The 11,902-nt window shown below is 40.3% G+C and overlaps 1 protein-coding gene, 1 long non-coding RNA gene and 1 gene segment (V, D, J or C); all 3 read right to left on the reverse strand.

The window, feature by feature from the left end:
- Window positions 1-1,148: 1,148 nt before the first annotated feature.
- Window positions 1,149-3,412, reverse strand: LOC148152771 (uncharacterized). Its single transcript, XM_088002757.1, has 3 exons — window positions 3,339-3,412; window positions 2,320-3,249; window positions 1,149-2,227 (listed from the first exon to the last, which is right to left on the reverse strand). The coding sequence occupies exons 2-3, from the start codon at window positions 2,369-2,371 to the stop codon at window positions 1,755-1,757; spliced, it is 525 nt and encodes a 174-aa protein (XP_087858883.1). The 5' UTR covers window positions 2,372-3,249; window positions 3,339-3,412; the 3' UTR covers window positions 1,149-1,754.
- A 2,914-nt stretch (window positions 3,413-6,326) lies between these two features.
- On the reverse strand, window positions 6,327-6,891 carry LOC106922455 (T cell receptor beta variable 6-6-like). The segment is given in 2 exon segments: window positions 6,327-6,694; window positions 6,835-6,891. Coding segments are annotated over 2 exon segments (381 nt in total).
- Window positions 6,892-8,049: 1,158 nt separating this feature from the next.
- Window positions 8,050-10,143, reverse strand: LOC106922456 (uncharacterized). The gene is made up of 3 exons (XR_015761992.1): window positions 9,971-10,143; window positions 9,243-9,882; window positions 8,050-9,156 (listed from the first exon to the last, which is right to left on the reverse strand). It is a non-coding gene; the product is annotated as an uncharacterized LOC106922456 (long non-coding RNA).
- Between the last annotated feature and the right edge of the window lie 1,759 nt (window positions 10,144-11,902).

Genomic DNA, 11,902 nt, shown 5'->3' on the forward strand with positions numbered 1-11,902 from the left:
GTTAACTGGCTGCACAGAAATACTCTGCTGTGTCTCCTGGTTTGGCGTCGGAGACGATCAGCTGAGCTTTGCCTTTGGAATGACCCGTCATGTTGAAGCGACCCTCGAAGCCCTTCTCGGGACTTTGGTTTTCATAGTGAAGCAGTCCGATCAGGTCCATGGTCCGCCGGCCGCCTCCCGCCGCCGACTGGTACCAGAGCATGTAGGGATAGCTGTTATCGCCATGGTAACAGTGGAGATGGGCAGCTTGTCCCGGCTCTACCAGGATGGAGGCAGGCGACTGCTGGATGATGGGTTGTGACGCCACGATGTCTACAAGACAAAAAAATAAAATAAAATAAGAGTTAAAGTAGCATAAATGTTTGTTAGAAAACTTGAACTCATCTTCTTACTCACCTGCAAACAAAAACAGAAACATCAGGACAGTGATTGACATTTTAGATTTTTTTATTATTTTTAATTTCCGTCTATAGAATTTGTTTGAAAATACAAACATGCAGAGATATTGTGAAAGAGCAAACCGGAGGGAAACCATTTAATGCATGTTTTAAAGGAGGAGGAGCTTACAGGGATCAACACATCCACGTGTTGTTGCTGCCCTCTGCTGGTCAGGGTTTAGATTCACTTTAGATTCAGACAGAATTAAAACTTTTGGAAAAATCCAAAGTTTAGTATGATTATTTTGTCTTATTAAATTGTTTTGCTTTTTTGTGCCTAATTTCCCCCTGTTAAATCATTTATTTTATCAATTTTATTTTTATTCATTGTTTTAGGAAAAAGAAAACTTTGCTACTTGATCTGCCTTCACATCTTTCTGTTCAATTTGATAATTATCATTGAAAAGTTTTTAAAAGGATTTTTAACTCATTGATTAATCATAATTAATGTACTAAATGAGACGCGTCTATTAGGAAGTAGAATCTGCTGATTTCTTTCCTGACTTAGAATGTATTTAAGTTATTTAAGCACCAAACCAGTTAAGCATCCAAAATATGCTAAAGATCTGTTATTGTTATTGTTATTGTTGTTGTTGTTGTTGTTGATGTTGCACCAACCCTCCAGCAGCTCCTGGTTCTGGTTCTGTTCTGCATTCCTAGAAGCAAACATGTAGAAGCAACATTGATCCTCTAATCTTGATCAAACTCCCAGAAAACTACAAAACAGCTGATTTCCTTTAGATATAGACTAAAGACCCACCTTCTTAGAGTCACTACAGTGGAACATTTATTGACATACATGATTTTGATTCTGGCCTTTGACAAAATGTGATGTTTACTGCTTCCATCCATCCATTTTCTTTGCACCCTTGTCCCTCAGTGGGGTCGGCAGGGTTGCTGGTGCCCAACTCCAGCTAACGTTCCAGGTGAGAGGCAGGGTACACCCTGGACAGGTTGCCAGCCTGTTGCAGGGCAACACAGAGACCATGCACACCAAGGGGCAATTTGGAGAGGCCAATTAACCTGACATGTTTTTGGACTGTGGGAGGAAACTAGAATACCTGGAGAAAGCCCATGCATGCACAGGGAAAACATGCAAACTCCATGCAGAAAGACCAGGGCTGGGAATTGAACCCAGAACCTTCTTGCTGTAAGGCAATGGCTCTACCAACTCTGCCACTGTGCAGCCCATGTTTACTGCTTGTTTTATAATAATTGTTTTTATTATTTTAAAGCTCTTTTGAACTGGCTTGTTGCTGAAATGTTCACCACAAATAAACTTGACTTAAATTTAAATCTTTCACTCTTTGAGTGCAGTTATAGTTTGGAGTGTTGAGATTTAGATGTTTTCATTTTAATTTTTTTGTACACCTGTTTGTATTGTGCCGGCGTTGTTCTGCAGGCATCATGTGGCTTTATTGGTTTCCTGCTGTTCATGGGGGGTTTTTGTATGAGAGCGCCGCCGTCTTCTCCACTGTGCATACTCGCCGCTCCAAGATATTCTCCGTTGTACTCGGCGCCGGTCAGGTTCAGGATGTGGAGATGAGCCGTGTTTTCTCCGTCTCCGCTTACTTCGAAGCGGCCGACAAATCCACCCTCGATGTTTGGGTTTTTATAAGACATGTAGCCGATCAGCTTCAGGGAAGAGTCTCCCGGTGAGCGCTGATACCAGAGGATGGTGTCGTAGCTCTGGATCTTGTGCGTCAGCGTCAGCTTGGCTGCATCGTGTAGCTGCAGAAGGAGGTCGGGTGGAGACTGAAACACAAGTTTCTCTTTGCTCGGGTAAACGCCTGTGGGGAAAAAAAAAAGATAAACTGTTTAAAAATGAATTATGTAGTACATATGTTTTTTTGCAAAAATGACGTGAAAATTTAAGGGATACCTTCAATCCAGCACAGAGTGACGATGCACACTGTGAGGTGATGAAGCTTCATGTTGGAACTGAGCGACCTGCTGATCTCTGCAGGGCTTCCTGAGCAGGAAGGCGGAGCAGGAAGTGACCTCGCTGTATAAAACTGAAAAATTATTCACACTGCTTAAACTTTTTTCACATTTTTGTTCCAAGGAGTTCAGGCTCCGCCTTGTTAAATTCATATCACGGCGTTACATTGTTTCTCATTTTGGCTTGAGGTCTAGACTTTAACTGGGCCATTCGATTACATGAACATGCTTTGATCAAAATGCATTCTAAGAAAACTAATAAAGCTAAATAAAATAAAAATAAAAAAACAACAGAATTATTATGATTATTAATTTTAATCCTCTACTTTGGGCACATTCCCAGGTCTTGTCTATGTTTTGCTCCAACCTTCAACCCACAAAACAAAACATTTGTGTCACTTGTTCAAATCTCCACCGTTTGCAGATGGAATCGCTTCAGTTGCATTTTGTTCTTCCAAATACAAAAGTCCTTGTAGGCTGAAGTGAGAGCAGAGTCGTAGAGGTTTTTGTCAGGAGCAGGTGGATGTTTGATCCACTGTGGGTTTACTGGCGGCGCAGAAATACGTGGCCTCGTGTTCGGCCGCCTTCAGGCTCCTGATGAAGAGCGAGCCGTTCTTGGCGTTGTTTCCGCTCAGATCTCCTGCTAAGCTGAAGCCCTTCTGCCTGAAAGCCTCCTCGACGCTGTCGTCTTTAAACTCCACGTATCCGTAGCCGACGAGCTCCAGGGCGACTTCGGCGGACCGCCGCCGGTACCACAGCATCACTCTGAGGTCTCCGTGTTCATGGCTGCACACCAGCTGCACGCTTTGTCCTTCTCTTCCCAGGAGAGCCGGAGGAAACTGATGGACGTGAATGTCCAGAGAAAAACCTGCTGCAGTGAAAGTTTTTTTTTTTTACAGATTAGTGACTTAAGAGGTGCAGGAACATTTACATGTTATTCCAGAATAAAGTAGCTGGTACCTGTGAGGAAATGGCAAAAAATAATTAAAATCATTTTCGCTGAGATGAGGAGAGTTTGTTTTACATGCACAAGTGAACTGACTCTGTGTCAGTTGTTGGTGTTTCTTCATCACTGTGATGTCACCAGATGGGTGGAGTCACTTCATACACTGGAAAAAATTAAGAGACCACTGCAAAATGATCAGTATCTGATTTCATAGGTACATGGTTGAGTAAAATGAATGTTGCTCTTTTATTCTATGAACTACTGACAACATGTCTCTGAAATTCAAGCAAAACTTTAGTTTTTATTTGCAGAAAAAGAGAAATGGACAAAATAACAAAAAAGATGCAGTGCTTTAAGACCTCATGCAAAGGAAACAAGTTCATATTAATTTAGACACAATAATACTGATTTTTTTAGCTCAGGAAAAGAATCAATATTAGGTGGAATAACCAGAAGGTTTTCAATGGGCTTCAGTGCAGACGGCTCTTCTTTTTTTTCCAGAGCTGTATACAGTGAACACCAGACTGAAATATTTTAATAAATTCTTTTTGATTTTTAATTTTTTTAAAATTGTTTAAGGAGAACTGTTATGTTTTCTTAAAAACCAAATGACATGCCTTTGGATAATTTGATTATCAACAAATATATATTCAGATTTGAAAATGAGGAAAAGACAAACTTAGTGTATGAACAGAGCAACACTAATGAATACATGAGGCCTTTATATTGCACATTTTAGCATCAAGACAATTAAAATTTCTTTTACATTACAAAATCTTCACACAGTTGCCCATTTTGAAACAAGCAGTAAACATTATGTTTTGTCAAATGGCATCATCAAAAATGATTTTAATTAACTCATCCTTTCGGCAGTTTTACAGTTTCCTGGAAGTTTGTTCCAGATTTGTGATGCATAGAAGCTGAATGCTGTTTCTCCGTGTTTGGTTCTGGTTCTGGAGATGCAGAACAGAAGAGCTGAGAGGACTGGAAGGTTGATACAACAACAGCAAATCTTTAATGTGTTTTGGTGCTAAGCCATTCAGTGATTTCTAAAATAATGAAATCATTTGAGATAGACCCTTAAAAACTAGTGTGTGTTATTCATCGAGATTTAACATAATCCTTAACTTTTCAACTCAAAAAGCCAATTAAACAACAGCAACACAACATAAAATCACCTCACATGTGTCTGTAACCAAAATATGATTTTATACATTCACGACAAACTCATTTTAATGTCAAACAAAAATAACCAGAGACAATACCAAATGTAATTTTTGTATGTTGATTTTATTTTTAAGGGGTAAAACTCAGCCTTACATGAACCTTTGTGAAAAAGTAATCTCACTCTACTTTTTAAATTTAGAATAAACTTTTATTAACCTAATTCTCTGGAAAGCTTAGCTCTAATTTATTAGCTACTATCCATGGGCAAGTTTTGTTTTTTGGCATTTTTTTTTTCTTTTTTAATGAAACTGTGTCACTTTTTAGCATGAAGACGCTCAATTAAAAACAGAGAAGCAGGTGCTTGAGAGCAGTTTTTCCCCCAAATTCTTCTGCTAAACCACTGAGGATGATGATGATGATAAAGCAGTTTTTGTAAAGCGCAGGCAGGATTCTTCATCAGTGTGCTTCTTGCGCTGCGCAGTAGTAAATGGCCGTGTGTTTCTGTTCCACCATGTTGATCACCAGAGAGGAATTCTTTGCTGTGCTGCCGCTCAAGTCTCCGACGATTCGGATGTTTTGATCGTCTTCATCCTCCATCTTGATGCTGCTTGTGTACAAATGTCCAATTAGTTTCAAAGCCGTGTCTGCAGGCGGCTGCTGGTACCAGAGCATTATCCAGAAGTTTGTTTTCTCATGAGTGCAGAAGATGTGAACTTTTTCTCCAGGTTTCACGATGAGGTCGGAGTGGGACTGATGGACCTCAAGGCCGAAAGCAGCACCTGGAAGGCAACAAAGATCGATAAATTATCTCGAAATGTGAGGAATTTGTTCAAAATTTGCTCCTGTTCACAAGTGAATACCTGTTATGATACAAAAAAGGAGAAAACAGATCATGTTAAAACCCGATTGGTGACATTAAATCTTAAGAATGTAACAAATACTGTCAGACTGCGATTCTGATTCTAATAGTCGACTGAACTATGAGAGAAAAAGTGACGGCATTAAATCAAGAAGTGGGCGGGGCTTATTCAAACATAACCCAATGACTTCAGCTGAAACCGGCCTGAGTTTTTGTATGAACAACACTGGCTTTGCTGTCATTGTGCATAGCTGGCTGCGCAGTAATACACCGCAGTGTGTTCAGGCTTCAGGTCAGTGATTATCATAGAGGCGTTCTTCGCCGTCTCTCCACTCAAGTCTCCGGTAAAATTAAAATGTCTCTTAAAAGGATTTTCAATTTCTTTGCTGCCATAGTTCAAGTGTCCAATGCGCTTCAGCGCTTCGTCTCCGGGGGATTTCTGGTACCACTGCATGAGCGTGTAGTCGGTCTTTCCATGGCTGCAGACCATCTGCATGTCCTGTCCAGGTTTTCTGAAAGCTGCCGGAGGAGTTTGATGAACCTCGACGCTCAGACAAACGCCTTGAAGATTGAAAGAAAATTCAGTTCAATAATACATCATTTTTTGGTCATCTTTAAACTTTTTATATATATATATATATATATATATATATATATATATATATATATATATATATATATATATATATATATATATAAAACCCTCTCTCTTATGACTTAAGTGTATGGGAAATATAAATTATGGTTCATGAAAAATGAAAAATAAAGAAGTTGATTACCCATGAGCGAAAACAAAAGGGAAAATGTCAGCATGATGATCTACTCTCTGTCTCTCTGAGCAGAAAAATGTGTCTAACAGGTTCTGGTCTCTTTTATGAAGACGCCCAATGTTGCCATACCATTACTGTTAAACCTGAAAAACCTTTATGGATCTCCAGTGCCATCTACTGGAGAGTCACAGCAGTGCAGGCTTAGGTTTCTGATTAACTCTGTTTTATTGGCAGTCGGTTTTTGTTCAGCTGTTGTATTTCCTCACATCACTGTGTTTGCTGACAGCACAGAAATACACACCGCTGTCATCAGGCTGCAGGTCCTTCACGGTCAGAGCTCCGGTCTCTATGGCGTCTTTGACTGCTGAGTATTTGGTCTTGGAGTTTCCTTCGTAGTCTGGCTGCCCACCGTATACCGTGTACACGACGAGGGCCATGGTCTCCCCAGGACGCTGTCGGTACCAGTACATCTGGTTATGACCTTTGTCTCTGGTGTGGCTGCAGTTCATCTCTGCGGACTCGGCCACGGACATCCAGATGATTTTAGGTAGCTGAGTCACATCCTGGCAATGACCTGTGAAAAGAAAGACAGAAGTACTACACAAATTGTACATTTTGGATGAAATACAATATAATCTGCGTAGAGTTAAATTCACTCTGAAATTTGAGTGTCATCAGTCATTAGAAATATCTTTTGGTGCTGGTCTTTTGTACCTTGTTGCCAAAACAACACATGTATAAATGTGAGAAGGATGCAACCCGACATGGTCGTGTTTAATGACCATCCTCATGTTTAAGCCTGCAGTTATGATGGGAGGGTTAAAGCCAGTCTGCAGTAAGAACCTCCCATTCTGATCCCTGATTAAATCAGAGGAGGGAACAAATAATGGTGTGAATGCAGGTGAAAGCAGAAATGAACTGTATAGCAAATTGAAACAAACAAAAGCCTATTATTGCCATGTGTTGTTTAATGACTAAATTTAAACTACACATGATTCTTTACACATTTCTGTGCCATTAATCACAATACTGGTCTTTGAGTGGGTGGGGCTTCAATTCTATGTGCTTTTTGTAAGTTATCACTATTCATGTTAGATTCTGCCACCTCATGAAATTGAATTCAAATAATTTAATTCAATTCTAAGCTATCCTTTGAGATTTGAGTCAGTCTGTCTTTTTCCACAAATGTCTTTGTAACCTGCTGGAATAAATTAGCAACATGGTGTAACCACTGAGTCAAAAATGTATTTATTTTGTAAGTTTCTACAAAAACAAACAATCAGTCCAGTTCCTTCTTCATATACTTTTTAGTATTTGTTTCTCATCTCCTTAACAAGTAAATCTGAACCTCATACATCTGAAATTTTTGTTAGATATTTGTAGGATAGCTTGTGGTGTTTTAGAAAAGTGAAAGGACGTCTTGGTAAGAAATTAGCAGTTTTTTCTTTCTCTATTTTTACCAACCTTGTCATTTCATAATAATCTTATAGTTTCAAATCAAACCTTTATTTAAGATTACTTACAAGCTTTCAACAGCTGAGCTGTCATTGAGTTTTTTATTTAGCTGTTAGATCTCACGCATTGTTATCTTGATTGCTGAATGTTTGGTCTGAAGTTTCTCTCTTGTCTGATTGTTGACCAAAAGCTGTGAACACAGTAAGGTTCAGGTTCTTTTCCTGTACGCCTTGTGCCAGTACTTTTGGTTTTGTCCTTTATTTCTGATGTCGCTTCACCTTCTACCTTTAGGCGTATGCAATTGAAAAAAAAATGTGACAATGTCATCTGCATACAGTGAAACACTCAACATTTAAATGCTAATCCTCCTTAGTATGCTAAAATATAGCTTTTCTCATACTTTGAATTTGCAGCATTGTTACGACCCGGCTCAGCCAGGGGAAAAGGAAGTAACATTAAATAACCCTAGATGTTAAGGTTTGACAATTTAGAGATTTATTGTTTGTGTTTCCAACAAAAAAAAAAGGAAAAGAGAGAAAAAAAGTAATAATAATCAAAAGAGTAAAAACTTACAGCCAATATAAATAAACAAAATCCACAAACCATCAGAGCTGTGAGACAAAACTTAGTCACAGGGAACTTTACGTCCAGATTAAACAAACAAAATAAAACTAACAAACAAAATAAGCTACAAGTGTGGTGTAGCGTTACCAAAACCCCACAGGATCAATCCTGTCACAATTTACAGAAAAGCTCATACAAACAGTTAACAGCAAACCCACACACCCAACAAAGTGGCAAGCTGTCTCAACAAAGAAACTAGCCACACCTTCTCCCAGGAAGTCATTGGTTTTTAAAGGGAGGCCTCAACAATGATTGGTGGAGCCGGCAATTGATGACCCAATGACGGTAGGCCTCAGGGTGTGGCACAGGACAACAGGGCAACACCCGCTTCCAGGTGAGGTCAGTCTGATTAGCCACTGCAAAAGAAAATAAACACAGAAAAGGCCACTGGCCGTAACAGCATCCTGACTGTAAATAAGAGAAATATTCATCTCATCACAGGATGATATTCTTCCATGTTCATCCTAATGTCTGAACGTGCTGCTGTTTAAGAAGGAAGGGTGCTACCCAGTTCCTGATTAAATCAGAGGAGAAACCAGTACTGGTGAAAACGCAGGTGCAAAGCGGGGTGTGTAAAATGTACGACAGATTTGGGGGAAAAAAAAAACGTTTAGAGATCAGGAGGTTTTTGTACTGAGGATCAGAGTTTTGCAGCACTGTGCAGACTAGCAGCACAGAAGTAAACTCCACTGCTGCTCTCGCTGTGTTCTTTAATCGTCAATGTGCAGGTTTCCCCTTTGTTTGCTCCCCCTCCAATTTCTACTTTTGCTCCTTCCTCTAGAGTCGAAGAGCCTGCGAGCCTGTACCCCAGAAGCTGCATGTCTCTGCCCGTCTGCTTGTACCAGAGGATTCGGTTGTAGTTGTCAATATTGTGCAAACACTCAATTTTAGCTTCCTTTTCTGAAGATTTGTAGATATCTGGTGGAGATTGTTGGACTTTGTCACTTAGAGCGGAACCTATGAGCACAAAAGACCAACATTGTATCATTAATATCATCATAAACACAACCAAGCTAATAGTTGAAATATCCTAAAGACATCACCTGAAACCAGCAAAGGTTTCCAACTAAAGCAAATAAAAAGGATGAGGAGCATTTCTTGATCCCAAAACATTTGGTTAATAAAACGCTGCAATGCTACTGATATAATTCACTGTTTCCCCTTACATCACATCTGTAAGGATTCACTCCTACAATACCAAACACATGATATACCTTCATCAGGCATGTGATGTCACAGGTCAGCCTCCTCTTCGTAAGTTACTTCCCACAATGTCACCACACTGGATCTGGAGAAATGCCGCCACCTAATGGCTGGATATAAATAATACAAAGTGGAAACGCTGAGGTTTTTGTGTTGAGGAACAATAACTTTCAGCACTGTGGTAGCGAGCAGCGCAGAAGTAAACCGCATTGCTCCTGGAGGTGAGTCCTTCGATTGTTATGGTGCAGGTCTGGCCTTTATCTGCACTTCCCTCCAAAGTCACATTCACGTCTGTCTCCGGGTACCTGAAGCTGTTCTCCACCCGTCCGAGGAACTCCAGCTGTCCGCCGTTGGATGTTTGCTTGTACCAACGAATTTCATCGTAGTTGTCGATTTCGTGCGAGCAGCTGATTTTGGCAGATTCTCCGGGACGCTTGTGAATGTCAGGCGGATTCTGGTGGACTTTCTCATGAAGTGAACCTGAAGGAAAGAACTCAACGTATTCAATCAAAGTAGAAACAATTCAGGGTTTATGAATATTTTTTGGTTTTGAAAATTGTTTATTTACCTGACGCTGCTGCGCTCAAAGTAATACAAAAAAGAACCGCGATCATTTTGTTCCTTTATGACTGTAAAAGAGTCTCCAAATGTCCCTTCGAGCTATTTCTTCCTCTCTCAACACGTGGGTGGTGTCTACAAGGTTCCTCCTCTACCAAAAATTCAAACCGCAGCATGTGTTCACCTCCCTCATGTACCTCAGTGCCTCAACAGAAAGATCCAAACCTCGATAAACCGGTTGATTGCAGACAGGTGCATGGACCTGAGAGACGGGGAAACAAAAGCTAGAGGTTTTTGTGCTGAGGACTTTTTGCATGTCGCACTGTGGTAACTGGCAGCGCAGAAGTAAACTGCACTGCTGTTCATGTCGAGCCTGTCTATCGTCAGCGTGCAGGTCTGGCCCTTGTTGGCATTCCCCTCGATCTTTACTTTCGCTCCTTTCTCCGGGTAGCCGATGGTTGCTAACATGTATCCTAGAAACTCCATCCGCCTGTCCGCTGTCTGTTTGTACCACAGGATCCGATCGTAGTTGTTGATATTGTGCAAGCAATCGATTTCTGCTGTTTGCTCCTGTTTTTTGTACAAGTCAGATGGAGTCTGATGGACTTCGTCACTGAGTGAAGCACCTGTAGAGGAAGCAGCAAAAGCATGACTTTAACTTCAATAGTTGTCAAATAACAGAGAGTTAAATCTAGATTTTTTTCCCCTGTTACCTGAAAGTCTTGTGATCACAAATGTCAAACAAAAGCCTGTGATAATCATGTGGTGTTTCATGGCTAACTTTAAGGATGTCCTGCTACTGTTGCCAACTTTGAACACCTACTGATTATTCACATCATATTTCTGTAATGTCTATTCTTCTTGGAGCGGGTGGGGCCTTAATACATTGTTCTGCTTGTGGATTACCACCATATACTGTGAAGATACTGCCACCTCGTGGTAAGAAATAAAACAACATGTCCTGAGCTGTGGTTTAACATTGATTTTACTGAGAAGATGCATAAAAAGATCAGATGTTTTCTATAAACTCTTCTATAACATGTTTGGATGAAATTAACAATTTGGTTTGACCTTTAAATTACGATTTTGTTACTTGTGAGTTTTTGAAAATTATTATTATTAGAAATGTCTCCCTTGTTCAATTTTTCATCAGAAATCTAGGATGAGAAAGTATGTCACCCACCATTCCCAGCTCAGCTGAAAATGATTCAGACTCCTGGATGATTGAGATGTAATGTCCATCCATCCATCCATCCACCCACCCACCCACCCTGGACAGGTCACCAGTCTGTCGCAGGGCAACACAGAGGACAAACAACCATGCTCACACATCTAGGGGCAACTTGGAGAGGCCAATTAACCTGATAGTCATGTTTTTGGACTGTGGGAGGAAACCGGAGAACCCGGAGAAAACCCACCATGCACAGGGAGAACATGCAAACTCCATGCAGAAAGACCGGGGCTGGGAATCGAACCCAGAACCTTCTTGCTGCAAGGCAACAGGAGATTTAATGTAATCTTTGAATTTTATCAACATGTTTCTTTCTCCTGACAGGAAAATAATGCTAACATTTCAGAATGGCACGCCATGTAAAGAATTAATGTAATGTGAAGATCAGTGATGCCTTCCAGCCTGAAGATTTATCATCAGATAGTGCATGTTTGCACTAGTATTTTGATGATTACATCAAAATACTAGTGCAAACATGCAAACAGCTCTTGGATATTATAAGAAGTGTCTGATTGCTGTAAACCCACAAAATACGTTTTTGTACATTATAGACCGTGGACGAAACTGTAAATGTGAGAAATATGTAAGCTATCATAACTTTTTTTTAAAGATTTTTTTGGCTCTAGTGACCTTTATTTGACAGGAAAGTGGGTAATGAGAGAAGGGGAAAGACATGCAGCAAAGGTCGCCAAGGCTGGGAATCGAACCTGC

This window comes from Poecilia mexicana, unplaced genomic scaffold (assembly GCF_051168715.1).
Source record: "Poecilia mexicana isolate PSO_F unplaced genomic scaffold, ASM5116871v1 scaffold_22, whole genome shotgun sequence".
NCBI lineage: Eukaryota > Metazoa > Chordata > Actinopteri > Cyprinodontiformes > Poeciliidae > Poecilia > Poecilia mexicana.

Bases quoted from the DNA above. Each gene is read 5' to 3' on its own strand.
- LOC148152771 (XM_088002757.1), bottom strand. From the start codon at position 2,371: ATGAAGCTTCATCACCTCACAGTGTGCATCGTCACTCTGTGCTGGATT. The intron at 2,228-2,319 runs GTATCCCTTAAA...TTTTCCCCACAG, and splicing joins CACTCTGTGCTGGATTGAAG to GCGTTTACCCGAGCAAAGAG.